We start from the raw sequence: 19968 nt of genomic DNA, 5'->3' as shown, positions 1-19968 counted from the left end.
TGGCGACTTCCCCAAATCTGCGCCGGTGACTGCCCCAAAAAAGCCAAATTTCAAAATCCCCAAATCCCCAGAATTTTTACTATGCAACAAGAACAAAAATCAAAACAAAAATAAATCCACAACAGAGATTCAAGGTAAGAGAAACAAAAATCGAACAAAATCAAAACAAATCGAAACCCAGTTAAGTATTCCAAGATCTGCCCGAGATCTATTCGTCGGTGGTTACAGATTAGCTTTAGATCTACAAAAATAAATCTAAATCATCCACCTCAGAGGTAGAGAGGCTCGCCGTGCAGGGAAGAGGGGAGGAGAGACCGAGAGGCGATGGAGTGGGTTTTGCGGCGGAGGAGAGAGAGAGGCGGTGGAGTGGGTTTTGCGGCGGTGGAGGAGAGAGAGAGGCGGTGGAGTGGGTTTCGGTGGCGGAGGAGAGGGAGAGGATGAGGGCTTTGCAGCGAGAAACACCCAGTCGCAAAGGCGGCGTGGGCGGCTGGCGTCTGTGGTTGCTTCAGCGGTGGGAGGTGGTGCGACGGCGGTGGGAGGTGGTGGAGCCCCAAATCGGAGGTGCTTTCTTAACGGCCTTTTGCCCCTACTCCGCAGGTCATTTCTCCGCCGCGGGCTTCTTCTCCAGATGCGGCGGTGAAGGCTGTGGAGGCGGCACTAAGGTGGACACAGTGGAGGCGAAGCTAGGGTGGAGGCGGTGCTAGGCGGTGGAGTGTGGAGAATGTTGAGAAGAAATGATGGAGAAGGAGACGGATGAAAATAAATTAGGGTTTAGGTTTAAATAGTTAGTTTAATTAGTCTTTAATTAAGGCTTAATTCATCCCTTATTTTTTCCCAAAATGGAAATGTGCCATATAGGTTGGGACAGCCCAAAAAGGAAAGTGTGTCATGAATAATGGGACGGAGGGAGTACATAATTTCATACTCCCTTCGTCCCATAAAAACATGCATAGTATGAAACGCCACGAGCTTTAAAAAATCATGTAAAGTATAATGTTAGTGGAGAAAGAGTCCTACATTGATTGTGATGTTTAGTGAAAAAATTATTATCATAAATTGGCTATGCATGTTTTTATGGAACAGACGAAAAAAAAAACTATACATGTTTTTATGAGACAGAGGGAATATATGAATCAAACATAAACGGATAAACGGACATACTCTGATAAACACAATCTTCCCAAATTATGGTTTTCATGCCAAAAAAGCATACAATTAATTCCAACAAAATCACGACTTGATCCCAAGTAATTAATCAAATAGGTGAGAAACATCAGCATGGGAATTGAATCGTACGCACAAAACTTCAAATCAAAATGTAACAGAAAACGATAACCATGGGTTTTCCTATGTCATCCGTTGATGCTTCAAGTATATGGTTTTCTTAGGCTTTATAGGAATTTCTCAATGTCGATTTCCACAAAGGAGCACGGGTCTGGAATGTCAAAGTTATGCAACACCTGAAATCGAACATGAATTTGTATGTTGAATTCATAGCTCGTATAATGGAAAGTAGTGAGAAGTAATGATTCAAGAAATATATCCTGAAACCTTGTAAAAAAGGCAAAAAGTGGAACGGAATGGACCAAATGATCAGTGTACCTGTGGATGCACGATTCCGAAAGTGCCAATTTTCTCTCCTTTGAATATGATGCGTGCTTGTCTACCTTTAAGATACTCCGGCTCCTGCAGCCAGGACATTGTAATGAGCATATCATTCGAAAGAAGATCTATATGAAACTCAAGAGCTAAAATGACACGTACAGTTGAACTTTCTATGTAGTAGCCGGTCTTATCGCCAGGTGATACAAATGGAGTTCCCATCACTTCCATGATTCTATCTACAAGGCCATGTATCAGCTGGAAAAAGAAAAGAATCTCAATTACTTATAATGTGGCACGAACAAAATGACAAAACTACTTATCTTCTTTTCTATCAGGTTTTGGAGTTGCGTACTTGCGTTTTAGCAGAAAAGGCATAATCAGAGTGACAAAGCTGAATACAGGTTTGAGTGCATGTTACAAATAGGTCGAGGTAAATTTAAAGGTTAGAAATGGGCACCTCAAATCCAGAGGTAGATCCGCAATGCAAAGCTGCAAGCTTCCGACGATTGGATGCACCAACATCTTTTTTCTCATCCAATTGCACGACGTCACCAACTTCAAAGATCTAAAGCAATACAGCATTCATGTTCTTTAGCAACGTATGATGTGGGAATTTTGTAGAATGGCATTACATGAAAGCATATGGACTGTGTCTAACCCACATGATCACGAAGAGTATTGCAATTCATACATGCATAAAAAAAAGACAATACAGGTATGCAGAAGCAGCAAGAATGTAAGAAGTTATCATTACTTTAATTGGTTTTGGATGATCTTTATTGTGCCCAACTGTTTTCAATATGCCAGGCATAAGAGTGGTGCGAACAACCTGAAACAAGTAGATCAACAAAATTGACAAACCAAAAATATACTATAATTCTAGGAAATAAGTAGCATTGAAAATTAACTGAACCTCAAAATCAGCTGAGCGAGGATTTCCATTAATTGCTGCAGTTTTGTCTTCCTCCCGGTTTAGCATGGTGGAAATTTCTTTGCTCGAGCATAATATCCAAGTCAAAACCTCCGAGTAACCAACTGTTGCAATCTAAGTGGAGTAAACACAATTTCAGGTTAAAAGCAAGAAAGTCCAACTGAATAGAAAAAGTACTTACAAGAAGAAAAGACAGAATGAGTAAAAGAATTTGACCAGTCAACTTCTGATATAATTTTGTAAATCAAGAAAAAGAAACATATAGATCATCCAGGCATTAAATGTAAGAAGAATATATGGTATTAATGTTGAGAACTAAAACATTTAATGATTAGGTGTAAGCAATAACACGGAATATAAGATCTGTATGATCCTACCTCTTCTCGAATAAGATCGCTGAACTTATTCAATAATTGTGGCTTCACAGATGGAAATGTTATCTTTGGAATTTCATTGTAGCCATAAGCAATAGCCACATCCTAAAACAGAAGAAAAAGTGGAAAATGGTCAGGTTAGTACACAGGCAAAGAGAGACATATAATCATACAGAAGTTACAGAAGAAACTGGATACCTCGGCCACGTCACAAGGATGAAGAATATCACTTCTAGTGGGAGGAACTGATATTGTGAAGCTGGCTTCATTCTTCTCTGATATCGAGTGCTTGGCATGTAATTGCATTTTATTCAACAGACGAGCAGACTGAAATTTGATATATGTATGAGAGTAAGAATAATTTATTTTTGGGTGAGAGTTTCCAAGAGCAACTAGGAAAGCAGGCTGCAATTTGAAAATTGTTCGTTCGTGCATATAGAACATCACTGACAAAAATTATTAAACAAGAAATAGACAAAAATTATAGAATAAGTAACATAGAAAAACATAACCATGGAGTAATGACAGGTAATTCTTATAAAATTATTATCACAAATCCGTTTGGTGATAGTAGAACACAAAACTTTGTTTGCAATATAAATAATAAGTACCAATATCGTCTTATGGTTGATCCACCTTCATGACTTTTATGTATTGACCCTATCAGAGGTCGAGCAAATAATGATACTTCTCATCAGGATGTATATATCTACTATTGCTCAGCTTTTTGGTCACTTAGCAGTATCCATATTCAAGTTAAGTTGAAGCATTCAGATTAAGGGACAAAGGAGTACATGCAGAGAGGCATAATTGACAAGAATCAAGAGGGTTATTGATCATTCACAGCAAACGATACCTCATGGGCTGGCAGGGATACGCCAATAAGCTTGGTGATGTAAGACAAAGGAACCTCCATTTGGTACAGTGACAGATCTGGCGAAACATATGATCTTCCATCAGTGTATGTCACTTCGACTGGCTCAACCTCAAATTTCCTTTCACAATACATTGAGAACATGGTAACCTGCATTAAAGGCAACAGCACAACTACTAAGAAAAAGAGAGACATCAAATTCAGAAATTAGAGAAGCGGATCTATTCTACATATACCATTGTATTCAAAACAATATTGGCCTTTGTCAAGTCTGTAGCAGTACATTCAATAAAAACATTCTTTGTCTTCAAGGTAATGGCCGAATGTGCACCATTGATGATTGGCGGCAAGGACAAAACAGTTCTGCAGAAAGTGGCGTAGCATTTATCAGATCAAATGTCAATCAAGCAGAACAGCAGCCAGCAATACTAAATAAGCTAACCTTTGTTACTATTAGGCATGAAATTTTGAGGACGAAACAATATCAGGCACATATATGGAAGCTAAACCGAATTAATATGTCTAGGACACAGCAAGAACAAAAGAAGAGTAGAAAACTAATAACACAATACCCTACGGTTTCAGAAAAGTAGACTACCTGTTCTGGTCATATATGACAGGGTAAACTGGTGAATCCTCAATTATATGCAAGAACTTCTTCAATTTCAAATCTTTCTGTCAAACAATTTAGGGGAATGTATGGTCACAAATCACAAACCCACAATCCTTAACCAGTGAATACGTTGACCTAGAATTGGCTGCTGAGGACCAACTCATGACAAGAACTCCATGTCTATCAGTACAACAAATCACATGTAGTATAATCAAGTGTAGGACTCACCTTATAAAATTCCATTAGCTCATCAGCTGAGAAGTTCCTCGTCTGAAAAAATAGAGATTCAACAGATTCAGCTTAATATATGAAAAGAACATTTATAACATTAAGTATGCAATTATTGATAATTAGCAAAAATGGAACAGCTCTACAAGCAGTTTTAAGTAAACCATTATTTTAATATGTGAAGAACAGGAAACTGGCGAGTATCTTTATATATCAAGTACTAATGTACTATTCCAGTAACACACTTTGAATGCATATATTTAACTTTGTAGATGATGAGTGGTTACCTTCTAATGCCAATAGTTATACTGAAAGAGATAACAAATGAATATCACCATTTTAACTGAAAAACTATTTATGAAGTTTGAATCCTTTACTACTATCACATCATTCATGAAAACAATAACTAGATTCAAGAAAACTTCCGACAAATAAATATAAATACCTGTTTTAGTGGGACGAACTTTATGTCTTTCGGTGCTAATGCCTGAAAATCACAGGGAAATAATTGAATAAATGGTAATTTCATTTCCATCAGAAGAGAAAGGTGCAAGCTGCAAAGAGGATGAGAAAGTTGGAGTGCAAACTTTACCTAGTTCTGATGTTTCAAATTGGAAACAAAACAAAAAGGGTAACTAACCAGTCAAATTAGCACCATAAAAATCTAGAATGAGTAAAGCAAGGTCATAAATTTAAAAGCAGCCACTCCCATGAGTATTGCAAAATACAAGTATTAACTTATACCTCGTATGTAAAAGGGCCTTCTATTGTATCCAAATCATGTGTACCAATTGCAACCAAAGTTCTTCGCCTATATTGCAAGAAAAAACAAAATGGAAATAGTGAAGTCTAAAATCCAAAAGGAACATATGAGAAAATGCTGTAAGCAGCGATGGTAAATTTCATCTAGCAAATGTTACTGAAGGCATGACAAACGCCACCTTGGTAGAATTATATCACCATATAACAATCCTAAAATATAATTCATGGAGTTTCTTTTATGAAAGAAGGATATAAGTTGAGAAAATCTGTTAAGTCTCAAATAAGATAGCTTTACCGGCAAATATTCTGATGAAGGCGGTCTTGAAGATCAATGAAGCTATTATATCGAGCTTCATCAAATGTAACACCTCTTAAAACAGCACACACAACATACGGGCGGACCTGAGATGTCTGTATTGAAAGAAAAAGACTAATTGAGCAGCTACCCAACAAAAGACGATATTTTTTTCAAAAAAAGAAGAAGATGATACCGACTAGTTTTATGTAGTTCGAACCTCTGGTTTTACATGCATTCTGAGCATAGATTCCTTGCTGATGTTCGCCACAGTATAAGTAGGTATTGGATCAAGCCCCGCAAATATACGCAGAGATTGTGATAACCCCTCGAGGCAAAGTAAATCATATCTGTCGTATAAATTAAATCGGTAAAAAGATAAACCTGTCACTATTTTTCATAGAACAATACAATTTGTAAGTTTGAACCAATTGAAATTGATAACACTCCAGTAATCTGCTCCACTAGCACGAACTATGGGATTTCTTTACAATAACTGGAAATTAACTCATCAAGACCCACATTGCAGCATCTCCAAAAGTTGATTAGCTATAACAATAATTATAAAAAATACCTATTAGCTGGAACTTCAATTTTGTAAATCACTTCCTCGTCTTCAGACGGTTCCTCTTCTTCCAAATGCTTCTCTTTTCGTATAATTGCCTTTTCCGTCGTCTGGTTTCACAATAATCCGAACAAAATATTCATCAAAAGCAAAAAAAATCAAAAACATAAATATGTTCTCAAATCTGTTTCAAATTAATCAAAATATTTACGCACCACATCATCGAGCTCGATTCCGAACCTGAAGCACAAGTCTTCAAACTCTTCTTGAGCTTTATCGCACCCAAAAATGAGAACTGAATCAGATTGACTAACTTCAACAAGCTTATACAAGTATGAATACAGACATAAATAGAGAGATAAAGTAAAATTCCGTACTGTAGGTGCGTCCAAGAGCTGCGAACAGGCGATCTCGGCCTACGCTGACGGTCGGCATGGTGGTTCGCGGCGGCGATTGAATCTGTTCCAACTCTATCAACGTTGTGTTTTTTTGGTACTATATTTATATTTATTGGGCTTTGATGAAACTCGGGCTGTGAGTTGGGCTTTATCTTTTTATTTATTTATTGGGCGTTTCAGTAAAACGGGCTCTTGTTTCGGGCTCCTATTTTTAGATGGAGTTAGTTTTTGACAAGCTTAAAGTCAAGTATTTTTTATATCTTGTTTGGTTTGAATGATAGTAATATACTTATCCAATCTTTATAAGATTGTATAAAATTATATCACCCTTCCTATATATAAAAGGACAAATAGCATCAAAATCCATCAAGTTTGGGCTGATTCTTGTTTTTCCCACGACTTTATAATTTCGTATAAAAATCCATGACCGTGGATTTGATTTGTAATTTTTCCTTAATGGTGTTTTCCGGCCATTAATTTGATGACGTGTAACTTGCGTGTCACACTTATGCTGAGTAGATTAAATAAGGGGAAAACGTCGTCATTTTTCATCTGTGTCGTTGTCGTTTTAAGTCGTTGCCGTCTGTGTCGAGTCGGTTGGTAAAGGGAATGTTGACTGTGTGGCGTCGCCGGCGGTAGCTTGGTGCTACTAACCGTCCGTCCAGAGGGAGAACATGGGCGCGTAAAGGGGCGGCGACGACCCCTATAGCTGTCAGTTTGAGTCGAAGGAGAACAGCGAAGGCGGCTCAACGTTTCTGTTTCACCGGAGAGAGGAAAGGCGGTGGTGTGGAGTCACTGCCTCCATCGGAGAGAGGGAAGCCGAGATTTGGGGCTAGGGCTCAGGTTGCGCCGTCGTTTGAGATTAGAGCGGCGGTGACTGTCGTTGAGTCGGGAATAAATAGATAAGGGAGATTGAGGGCGGTGAAGAAGGAGAATGTTCAGATTCTGGGAATTGCTCTTCAAGAACCCTAATTTTAAGAGGGAAAATGTTCAGATTCTGATTTAATCCCTGAAATTAAAAGAAAACGACTATGTTTAAGGGTTAATTAAATGAATTTATTTTACTCGCCGGATGACATAGCTTACGTGTATTTTCCGATTGCCATGTAAGCATTAATTTGAGGGAATTTTCAATATATGGGAAAATTACAAATCGGATCCAAGGTTATGGATTTTTACGCGAAATTATATCTTTTTCAAGAAAAAAAGTGTTGTCCAAAAAAGTATACCATCTGCCTAGATATTTTATTACGCCAAAGTAAACGAGGTATATACCTCAAAGAAAACACACCCATAGAGTAAAGATGATTTATAAACAAAAACCAACATGTAACTGAAAAATGACTCGTCCACGTAGACATACAAAAAACTTTTGTTCATAACTTTGACTATCCAAGACAACCGCAACTAGCTATTATGTAACTATAAATAATAAAATCATAACATGTAAAGCACATGCACACGTTGGGCTTGACTCAACTAATTGAATAATAAACTAATACTCCCTCCATCCACAAAAAATAGTCAATTTTTGCCATTTTGGGATATCCACAAAAATTAGTCTCTTTCCATTTTTAAAAACTATCTATCACATGGTGGGCCCTATTCTCCACTCACAATACAATTAATTATCATTATAAACACTACTTTTTAAGTGGGCCCCTTTATCCACTCACAATATAATAACCATTTTTATTAAAACTTGTGTTGTCCACCTTTATGATTATTTTTGGTGGACGGATGGAGTAATTAAAATAAAGATAAAAACTAAGACCCCAAAATAATTAATAATCAGCCACAACACAAGTTTCGTGTGCGTAAACCCTCCAAGGACGCTGCTCACTATCAATTGCCCCGTCAATCGAAACAACTTTGTCCTCAAGGCTGAAGAAAGGAAATTACCTACGCATGTCAGTTGAATCCATCCAAGTCGCGTATTCGGAATCCAACCTCTTCCACTTAATCAAAACTTGTTAACATGGCAACCTTCACAGTCCATCGATCTAAAATTGCTTCAAGAAGGTAAGGCGGGTCGTCAGACAACAACTCTTCTGGAAGATCCGACTGCGCACTTGCTGCTCCAATGGCCTTCTTAAGCATTGAAATAAGGAAAATCGGGTGCACTCGGGGTCCCGGTGAAAGCTTTAAGTGGTATGCAACAACTCCTACATGAAATTCCACCTCAAAAGGCCAAGAAAAATAAGCTGCAAGCTTATGGTTAGTACCTTGGAATCAATGTTATCGATGGCGGACTAGGCAAGCCCGAAAACCACCATAAGACTATGGCAGGTGCCATGGCGGACGCATGACAGATTAATAAAATAATAATAATAATAATAATAATAATAATAATAATAATAATAATAATAATAATAATAATAATAATAATAATAATAAAATGCGAATAAACATAAATAGATAATAGATAATATCATAGAAAACATAATATCCTAAGTCTAACTCTTAATTTCAAACATAACACAATGATGGTCATACAACAGCAAGTTTAGAGTTGAGTGGTCATCCTCCACCATTGAGCTACAAAAACAAATATTAAATTATTACATTTTAGAATCAATAATTTTATAATATTGTTATCTAAGTTAGTTTTGGATTTTTCACCTGGAGCAATTTTTTTTCGTTGTCGTTCAGCAAAGTCACTACCTAAGAGACTATCACATGACTTGTAGATTTCCATCTCTCCAAGAATCTTACATTAAATATCACTGTTTGGCACCAATTTCCTAATGAAATCATACAACCCATTAGTGGCCTCCATATCAAATTTCGACTATTTGTTGTCATAAAATATGTTAGGATTCAAGAAATGACCACCTGCATGCAAAGGCCTATGAAATTGGCAGTTTCATCTATTATCAATGATGGAGAGCACATCTTTGTTTCGACTTTCACTATTTTGAAAATATTGCTATTGATTCTTTTGTCTTCTCCATTACTTCATAAATGTGCCACATAGCTTATTCTTTTTCACCATCGACAGTCGAAGCACTCATACAAGAAGAGCCATGACTTTGAGAGTGTATACAATAATTTTTTTTAGAATGATTGCATAATTGCAATTTTTGTTTCCTACTTTCCCTTAGCTTCATTTGACAACTTATTTTGTGCTCATTCTTCAGAAGTGAACATTTTCAAGATTCCATTTTGTCTTTGTGAATTTTTTCTAATGATAAAAATGATGTGGCAAATCTAGTCATTGCAGGCCTCACCAATCCCTTTTATTTGTGAATCACCTCATCAATCTTAAGGTACTAGTATGGTTATAGATAAAACCGACAAACTTCACTTCTCTTTGAATTGCCATCTTTATCTAAAGAAGCTTACCAATGTCTTCAAGAATCAAGTCTATGCAGTGTGCTGTACAAGGAGTCCAGTAATTATGATGTCTCTTCTCCATCAACATCTTACTGACAGAAACATAGTTGCTTCCATTATCTATCACTACTTGGACAACATTCTTTTTCTTAATTTATTCAACCAACTCATCAAACAACTTAAACAATTTTTCCCCCGTCTTCACAAAATCGGAATCATCAATGGACTTCACAAACATCGTCCCAAGAAGGTGAATTAACTAAGAAGTTAGTTATAGTCCTCTACTCTTATCTGTCCATCCATCCGACATAATGAAACAACCATGTTTGTTTCATTCTACCTTATTCTTTTGCAGAAAGTTGTTAGTATGTTCCAACTATTTGTTTAAGAGTGGAACTCTTATACTATGATAGGTGGAAGCAGTCAAATTTATGACATAAGAACCAACTGCTTCACGCATATTTTAAAAAATGCCCAGTTTAATCGTGTTGAGAAATAGCTCAGCTTGGTACCACAACCGAGCTATGTATTGATGGACTCGGTCCACGACTTCTTTATCAATTGTCTCTCTTACATTTGTTTGTCTCTCATTCTCCTTTGCACTTGCTTGTTGTTTAAAAAAAAAAAAAACTCTATATGCTTTATCATTGAATCCAAATTCAAGATCAATATGTTTTGGATTGTTTCCTTTCTTTTCATCGTCTTTGGCTTTGTAATACTCTAAAAGCTCGGTTCGAACGTTTGTCGGGGCTAGCTTACAAGGGGAAAGCTTATCCCTCTTTCCCATAAGATGTTATTTTGCTATAGTTATCCCAGACTTCGTTACTTTCTTACAGTAAAGACACTTTACTTTATTTGTTCCTGATCTGACAACAGTACAATGTTTTCATCTTGGGTCGTTACTTTTAATAGTAGTACTAGTAGTTGAAGAACCTTCTTAATTAGTACACATTATTAACCTAAAATAAATCAATACACTCACAAATTATCATACTAAAATAGGTCTAAAACAATCTAAAATATAACCTTAAATTAATAAGAGTATGAAATTACAAAAAAAAAAAAAACAATTTGCACTAATAAATAATATACTCCCTCCGTCCCGGCTTTTGGTATCCAGTTGAGAACGGCACGAGTTTTAATAAAGTGATTGATGTGTTGTGAGTGGAATAAGGGTCCCACATTTTATGTGAGAGTTAAAATAATTAAAGTGGAGTAAGGGCCCTACATACTTTTACCAAAAATAGAAATGGATACTAAAATGTGGGATGTCCAAAAAAGGAAAGTTGGATACTAAAAGCTGGGACGGAGGGAGTAATAAACAATCCAAACTTTATTATAAAAATAAAAACAATGTATGAAAAATACCAGAAAAAAAAATAGTTTGAAAATACCAACCTATTGTAGTCGATGAACGTCACCGAATGCTGTTAGGATAGTGGGCGAAAATAACTATTGATTGTTCTTGGTAAAAGTGGCGCAAAATAGTGTAGCAGATTTATGTTTTTTCCAAAGTCTAAACAATTTGGATCGGGTCAACAGGTTAAAGGGTTGGGTCAACAGGTTTTCTGACCCATTAAGCAGATTGTAAGGCAAACATCCACCATATCCCGCCATGATCGTCATAGCACCATGTCCATGGTGGCGGCCACAACTCACCATGGCAAAACTGCCCACACCAGAGAATTCTTGTGGCAATCTTCTTAAAAACCACCATCGTCATCCACCATGTCCCCGCCATGGAGGAAATTTGATAACATTTCTTGGAATAGAGACCACTAGCTGTACGATCAGAATTTCAAAAAGACTAAATCACCAATTTTCAACACCACATCTTGTCGATGCTTATTTGCCTCATGAACCATTATTTGTTGTACACGCTCAAGATAGAATCGCAAATGCTCCAAAATCTCATCCGGAAAGCGCATAGATTTAGCAAGTGCATGCATGTACTTTCACTTCTCCGGGTCAAAGTCAGCTGTTGCAGACCATAAACCATCTCAAAACTAAGGTGTGGTTTCTGCTGCCGAATGAAATTCCATGTTATAATAATACTTAGCCCATAATAAGCACATTCTCCACTACTTAGGCCGATTCGAAGAAAAACAACATTGAAATGTTTACAAGCAGCAATTAAGAATTTCAGTTTGCTCGTCAATCTCGGGTGATGGGTAAAAGTTATCTTAAGAGTAGTTATCGCCATGCAAAACAGTTCTCTCCAAAATGAGCTAAGGAAAATAGGATCATGACCTGATACGATCGAACTCAAAATGCCATAGAGTTTAACTATTTTCTTTATAAAAATCTAAGCTACAGACTTTGCAGTAAAGAGGTGGCGTAGGGCTAGAAAATGCCAATACTTTAAAAAATAGTCCCATTCCACCAAAACACAATTAATTTTGGTAACCCTGGTATGAAATCTAGATTGATGTCGTCCCATACACGAGACAAAATTGATAATGGTGAAAGCATTCCAGCTGGGGACTTCGTCTCATACTTACTCTTCTAACGAACAACACAAGAAGCCACAAATAGAGAGAGACATGTTTAATCATATTGTGCCAATAAACACTAGCAGTTAAAACGTTTATATGTGCAATAAGCCCCTGCATGCCCACTAGAAGGTGTTGAATGAAACTAGGCAATTAAATTCGAAACTCAAGCTGACAAAGCTGAAAAACAAAACGACCTTTATAAAGTAAGGTCTCATGCACCAAAGAGTAATGTTTCGGCCCGTTGTGCCTATTTTTCAATACATGATGTAAATTGTGTTGATCTTTCTGAATGGTGAAACATCATCCAAGCAAATATGATCGCCAGTGCTGGACCGCTAATACGAGTGTCATAATTTTTCATAATATGACTTTGACAATAAATTAGATAAAAGATGCTTGCTAAAATAGACAATTGGTTGCTTGTCTTGCTTAAGCGCCACACTCACACTCAACCCACATGCATCGCACTCCACTACAAATTCCTTTAAAAAATTGGGCATACATAACAATGGTGCAACAGTTAAGGCACACTTGAGCTTCTGAAAAGCCTTATTAGTCTCGTATGTCCATGCTCAAGGACGTGAAACTTTCTTCTTTAGTAATGTCATCAATGGGGTTTCAATCTTCCTATATTACTTAATAAAAGGATGGTAACACCATGTGAGTCCCAAGAATCCACGCAGTCCTCAGACATTCATCGGCGTCGGCCATCGCATGACCATTGATGCACTCCTAGACTCAGGACTATGTGTCCCAATATTCTACCTTCGACGACCCAATGAGCATTTCTTGGGGTTAATAACCAATGCATGATAATGAAGAACATGTAAGACTTGGTGAAGGTGTTGCAAATTCCTACCAAGAGCAATTGTAGACAAATATATCACCAAATAATACAAGCTCAAACCTCCGAAGATAAGGTCGAAAGATATCGTTCATCAAACTTTGGAATGTGGATGGAGAATTTGTCATCCCAAAGGGCATAACCAAAAACTTATAGTGGCCCAAATGGGTGCGAAAGGCAGTTTTGTGACATCTTCACGAGCTACTCGTGTTTGGTGATATCTTGCTTGAAGGTCTAATTTTACTAAACCATTGCTCTCCATGCAATTCATCTAGGAGCTCTTAAATTACCGGAACATGGTACTTATCCAGTACAATAAGCTTTTTAAGTTCACAATAATCCATACAAAAATGCCATGATTTGTCTTTCTTGTGAACCAAAAGCACTAGATTAGAGTACATGATCGTACTTGGTTGGATAATGTCCACTGACAACATCTCATCCTTCTGTAGATGATATAGGGGGTATGATTGTACTGATTCCGATTGGGATTCTGGCTGCAACACAATGTGATGATCACTCGCGCGCTCCAGGGATAGCCTCCTCGATGGAGTGCTCACAATGAGAAAAATTGTTATCACCGCCTCCAACTCATTTCGAGCAGCTTTAGATAAAGCTTTTGATACCCCAAATTGACTAAGTGAATCACCACCATCCATTCGCCACATAACCCAAAATTCGTCCTCCTATGTTAGTGCTCTTATCTATTGGTGTGTATAGGTTTTTCGTGTGAGCACTGAATCCCTCCTCCCTCCATAGGTAATTTTGTCGTCCCTCAACTATAAACTCCATGGCTAAATTTTTCCAATTAGCTTTGACGTCGTCCAATATGGCCATCCATGTCCCTCAAATGATTAAGTCCACTCTAGCTACTAAGAGGAAAAAACATAACAGGAGATAAAGAAAGTTTTAGAATTGATCTGAAGGGAAACATTCTTACAGTCTCGCTTGCTCGAACGCGAGTTCTATCTCCAGAACCACTGAGAAGCTTGCAATGGGTTCATTGGTCTATTTTAATGACACGACCAGATACAAAGCAATAAATTGCTCCACTATCAACCATAAACAACACAAGTGTTTCGTCTACTGACACAAACAACCTCATTGTTTGGGGCATAGTTATTAATCACGCACATCGCGCGCGCGATCGCGCATCGGGGTGTGTCATGTGCTGATATCGCACCGCATCGCGATATATAGGCTAGTCACTGATCGCGCGCGCTATTTAGAAGTCTGTTGCATGTAGGGGTGAGCAAAAAATCCAAAACCGAATAACCGAACCGATCCAAACCGAAATTTTAAAATATGATTCGGTTTTTTTGGTTTTTCGGTTTGATTTATTTTTTCAAAAAATTTCGGTTTTTCTGTTTGGTTTGATTCGAATTTTTTAAAACCGAACAAAACTGAAAAATCGAATTATATTTATAATATATATAATATTTTAATTATAATTTTATAATATCTAACTTCAAATATTTTTAAAATTTAATAGTTTTTTTTTCGAAATTTATGATTTTTTTTTTCAAAATTTCGATTTTTTTATTAATTCGGTTTTTTATATATAATATAATATATATATATATATATAATATTTAAATTATAATTTTATTAATATCTAACTTCAAATATTTTTTAATTTAATAGTTTTTTTGGTTTTTTTTTGGAATTTTTGATTTTTTTTTCAAAATTTCGGTTTTTTCGGTTTTTCGGTTCGGTTCGGTTTTAACTATGAAAATTTTGGTTTATTCAGTTAATTCGGTTTGGTTCGATTTTTTTTTCCAAACCGAATTAAAATATGGTTTGGTTTGGTTTTAGCAAAAATCGAACCATATAACCGAATGCACACCCCTAGTTGCATGGGCTAATAAATACTGCATGGGCTTGGCTTAAGGGCTTTTAATATTTATTAATTAAGGTTATTCAGAGAGTCTGATCGTTCATTACTACTCCAACAATCCAACTTCATTTAGACTCTCCAATATCCAATATTTAATTAAAGTTTTAACTTTTAAGTTATATACTTAATTACTTATAAGTTATAACTTAAGTCTGATCGGTCCAGACTCCAGACTCCAGACGCCAGAGTCTTCATTCAGAAACAAAGTCTTATTTTCTTTCATTTCAGTCTTTCTTCTGATTCAGAAACCGTTCTACAATCTACACTTCTTCCTCTCATAGCTCTTCTTCATCTCCTATTCTCATATTCTATGGCAAGTTCAACTAGTGAAAAAGAAAAGGATATAGGATGGCTGCATGGAACTATGGTCGAACCAAATAATACAAAAATCGTTAGATGCAATTATTGCACTAAAGTCTTCAAATGAGGGATCACAAGGTTGAAAGAGCATTTAGACAGAGGCTATAGAAACGCAACAACCTATAAACTGTTTCTGCAACGATCCGACAAGATATGAAAGATCATTTTGAAGAAAAAAAGAACGCAGCAGCATTGATGAATACGATTCCTCACTTTGATGATATAGTTAACATGGAAAAAGACGAAAAAGATGAAGAAGAGGTTTTACAGACAAAATCTAATGGAAAACGGTCATTAGTCGAGGCATTTACAAATTATGTAGCCTTGAAGAAACCACAAAATATTGGTCGTTTGGATCTGATCTACCGGAAGCTACCAAATGCGAAGAGTTCCAAAACTTCACAATCACAATTTGAAGAAGCTCAAAAGAAATTAAGGGATGATGCCGTTCAAAAGTTTGCAAGGTGGATGTATGATGCATGTATTTTATTCAATGCAGTTCAATATGATAGTTTCAAGCCGATGATTGAAGCCATACCCGACATTAAACCTCCAAGTTTTCATGATGTGCGAGTTCTGTGCTTGAAAAATGAGATTGAACATACAAAGTTGATCTTGAAAGACCATGAAGAACAGAAGGTGAAGTATGGATGCACACTGATGAGTGATGGATGGAAGGATAAAAAAGGGAGATCACTCATCAACTTTTTAGTGAATACACCTAAGGGAAGCATGTTCGTGAAGTCTGTTGATGTTTCTGAATATTCTCACACTGGGATGAAGATGTTTGAGCTGCTAAACAAATTCATTCAGGAGGTGGGGGAAAATCATGTGGTGCAAGTTGTTACGGATAGTGCTTCTAATAATGTTTATGCGGGTACGTATTTTTAAATTATAGTTAATTATTCCTATATTTTTGAACTGTTCAAATCAGAATTCACATAATATACTAAGAGGATGATTGATTATACGATATCAAATTGTTCATATATTTTGAAGTCAGATTTAGGTCATTTATTTCATAATTCAGTTTAAGTCATTTGTTTGAACTTTGAAGTCAGATTTAGGTCCTATGGTGTTGGTTAAATTAATTAATCAAAACAGGACCGCATGATTAATTCATCAACGTTCTAGAATTCAGATTGAAGTAAGATTTAGGTCCTATGCCCTCTGTTGCTTGGGAACGAGATATGTAATTTTCTGTATAATTTATAATATTATATCCTATATCAAGTTGATAATATAATTAAGTTTAGGTCATTTATTTCAGAATTCAAAAGTAAGATTTTTGAACTGTATTGTCAAGTCTGGCAGAATTCAAAAGTCAAATTTCAGAATTAAGTTTGATATATTTTTTCTTTCTGTACTTATTAGAAAAATTGTTGGAAGAGAAGTACAAGTACATATTTTGATCTCCTCGTGATTTTGAGAAAGAAAAGGAACTGGGCTGAAGAACTGCACATTGCTTAGATTTAATGTTTGAAGACATCTACAAAATGCCCGATTTGAAGAGAACACTTGAACATGATATTATTGTTAATGGCTATATTTACAACCGCACTCAAGGGTTGAACATGATGAGGGAATTTACAAACAAAAGAGACATGATTAGGCCAGCAAAGACTCGTTTTGCAACTGCGTTTTTGACATTGAGGAGCTTCCAGTTGCAAAAACAAAATTTGAAGAGCATGTTCAATTCTGAAAAATGGAATAAGAACAAGTTTGCAAAATAGAAGAAAGGTAAACTCGTGTCAAATATTATCTTCATGACTTCCTTTTGGAATACTGTAAGTTATGCACTGAAAGTAGGCGCCCCACTTGTGCATGTCCTTCGACTGGTGGATGGTGAGAAAAAACCTCCTATAGGATATATTTTATGAGGCGATGAATCGGGCAAAGGAGCAAATAGCGGCTGCATTTTCCCATGTTGAGGATAGATACAAAGATGTCTTCGAGATTATAGATACGAGATGGCAGCTTCATCGACCTCTACATGCAGCCGAGTATTTTTTGAATCCCGAATTTTTCTACAACGATCTAGATGAGATGTTTCAAGATTAGGAAGTCATGAATGGATTGTATGATTCAGTTACAAATTTGACCAAGTCTGATGGCATAGAAGATGAAATACTCAAGGAGTTGGTTATTTACAAAAATGCGGATGTAATTTTTGCTAAACCGGTTGCGAAAAGGCAAAGAAATCTGATCTCGCCGACTAAATGGTGGGGGTTGTATGGGGCATCAACACCTAACCTACAAAAATTGGCCATCAAGATTCTAAGTCTGACTTGTAGCTCATCGGATTGTGAATGCAACTGGAGTGTGTTTGAACACGTAAGTTACTTAAAATATATTCTTTTAATTCTACGAGTATTATATATATCTAATGCATTTTTCTTAATTGATATAGCTTCATTCGAAGAAAATAAACCAACTAGAGCAACAATGTTTGAATGATTTGGTTTTTATCAAGTACAATAGGGCACTTCTTCGTAGGTATGATAAGCGCGACACAATTAACCCTATCATCTTGGATAATGATGATGAGAACGAGTGGATGGTAGGAAGAATGGAGAATGGAGAAGATGTTCGTATTTTTGGATAATGATGATCTCAATTGAGGTGATGTAGAAACTGCCATGGGAGTGAATAAAGAACCTTAACAACTAAGGGGATCTCGAGGTGGATCTTCTTAATCTCGAGGTGGAGAAGTTAAGTCTACATATTCTAGGAAGAAAGTGGTAAAAAACAAGGGAACTGCTCCTACATCCACATCCAAGGCACTCACTCAAAATTTAGTGGATGATCTCCATTCAATTTCGATGAATAGAGTGGCGATGATGAAGAGGTTGGCGCCGAGCTCTACAAAATTGATGAAGGAGCTGGTTTGCTCATTGGTTCGGAGGAAGAGGATGATGATTAGAGGCTTTAATATAATTAGATATTTATTTTTATTTGAACTTAAGTTTTTATGACTTTATTTTTTATATTATGCATGTTTTTCTTATGATTATGATAAATATTATGGCTTTATATATTTTTGCGCGATATATTCAAATAGCGTGCGATTCGCGATGCGCAATGGCTCTAGGACAGGTTTGCGCGATCGTGCACGATGTGCGATTAATAACTATGGTTTGGGGCATGTCAATTCCATTGGATGACAATGCTGAAAGTTGTGGCTGTTTAGGAACTGCTTCGTGTCCATGTTTGTTCTCTCCAAACTCAATTTCGTCACTTGTCTTTCTTCGTCGATGGAGTCATCACCTATTCCACCCACGAGAACTTGAAGAGTTTTTGCAAGACACCTGTGAGTTGGGCCAAATTTCCCGCCGCAACGAAAATTAGTTCTAGCAGCCAAATACTTCTGATAAGTTTCCTCAAACATGTTGTGAAATCAGTGGAAGTTTCATGGACCAAAGGACGCCTTATAGGAAACAATTGGTGTCGTTGTGGTTTAGAGATTATTGATGAGAAACGTGGATGAAAAGTCGGGTTACAATACTTAGGTTTGTGGTGTTTGATCTACTTAACGAACCATTTGGACGGTCGTTGCATAATCTATAACAACAATGTTGAATTTATATCTAGATCAACCTTTTTAATCCACCCGAGAACCATCCCAGCATATGTTCATTAGTGAGATCTGGAAATCGAGAACCTTGTTTTTGAACGTGGTAATATATTTCTCCGAGGACCCGATCTGTTTTATCATACTCAGGGCTTTGAATTTATTCACTGCGATGCCTTAATGATTTAGCAGTTCCCTTGAGAATCAAAACTACGCCGATGTGGGACAACGACTAACAGTTGAACCAAAGACATCGTTGGCCCAAACACAACAATCGGAGCTATCTTGAAACGTTTTTCCACCGATATTTCATGCACGAGAAATTATTGTTCCGCGCATGCCAACCATGCTAAGGCGTCCATCAAAACTGGGTAGGTCCATCTTCTAGAGGGCCTGAGAAGGGCGGGTTTGTTCCTCTAATTGAATTGTCTCAAAACTACCTTATGTTGATGCGTTACCGTTTGGAATTTCGACCATTAACATTTTCATCAAGGCATCAAATTTTTCTTCCATTGAGGCGTGCCTGGCATCCACCTCGCGCTTCTGCCGTTGCATGGGCCACTCGCAACTTCTGTGTGGTGCCAGAAACGGTTTCAACCATATTCTCTAATTCATCCAATCGTTGTTTGGAGCTCCAAGTGCTCACCACCATCGTTTTCAATCTTGTAGGTCGGACCAATTTAATAGAGTAAAAATTGATATATAAAAATTACTCCTCCATAAAGGCCTACAAAAAACTCTTGCTCCTAACTTTGATTATCTAAACAACCAGAACTAGCTATTACACAACTATAAATAATACAACCATAATCTCTAAAGC

General features: G+C 36.8%; 2 protein-coding genes across 3 annotated transcripts in view; one reads left to right on the top strand and one right to left on the bottom strand.

Moving 5' to 3' along the window:
• The window catches only part of LOC131020541 (uncharacterized), a 1142091-nt gene that overhangs the window by 139187 nt on the left and 982936 nt on the right, over positions 1-19968 (top strand). The gene's annotated exons all lie outside the window — the stretch shown is intronic.
• LOC131020301 (phenylalanine--tRNA ligase beta subunit, cytoplasmic) lies at positions 1164-6773 on the bottom strand. 2 transcript variants are annotated; one of them, XM_057949040.1, is made up of 19 exons: positions 6625-6773; positions 6463-6518; positions 6257-6357; positions 5903-6032; positions 5683-5798; positions 5370-5436; positions 5071-5112; positions 4626-4667; positions 4383-4459; positions 4021-4147; positions 3767-3934; positions 3109-3237; positions 2914-3015; positions 2519-2650; positions 2360-2434; positions 2063-2170; positions 1765-1860; positions 1603-1686; positions 1164-1460 (listed from the first exon to the last, which is right to left on the bottom strand). In XM_057949040.1, the coding sequence occupies exons 1-19, from the start codon at positions 6680-6682 to the stop codon at positions 1392-1394; spliced, it is 1779 nt and encodes a 592-aa protein (XP_057805023.1). In that variant the 5' UTR covers positions 6683-6773; the 3' UTR covers positions 1164-1391. The 2 variants fall into 2 exon arrangements, with proteins under 2 accessions (XP_057805023.1, XP_057805015.1); XM_057949032.1 differs by having other exon boundaries at positions 6463-6542; positions 6625-6765.

The sequence above is a fragment of the Salvia miltiorrhiza genome, chromosome 1 (genome assembly GCF_028751815.1).
Source record: "Salvia miltiorrhiza cultivar Shanhuang (shh) chromosome 1, IMPLAD_Smil_shh, whole genome shotgun sequence".
Lineage (NCBI taxonomy): Eukaryota > Viridiplantae > Streptophyta > Magnoliopsida > Lamiales > Lamiaceae > Salvia > Salvia miltiorrhiza.
Note: the sequence above shows the minus strand (reverse complement) of the source record. Positions and strands in the feature narration are given on the sequence as shown.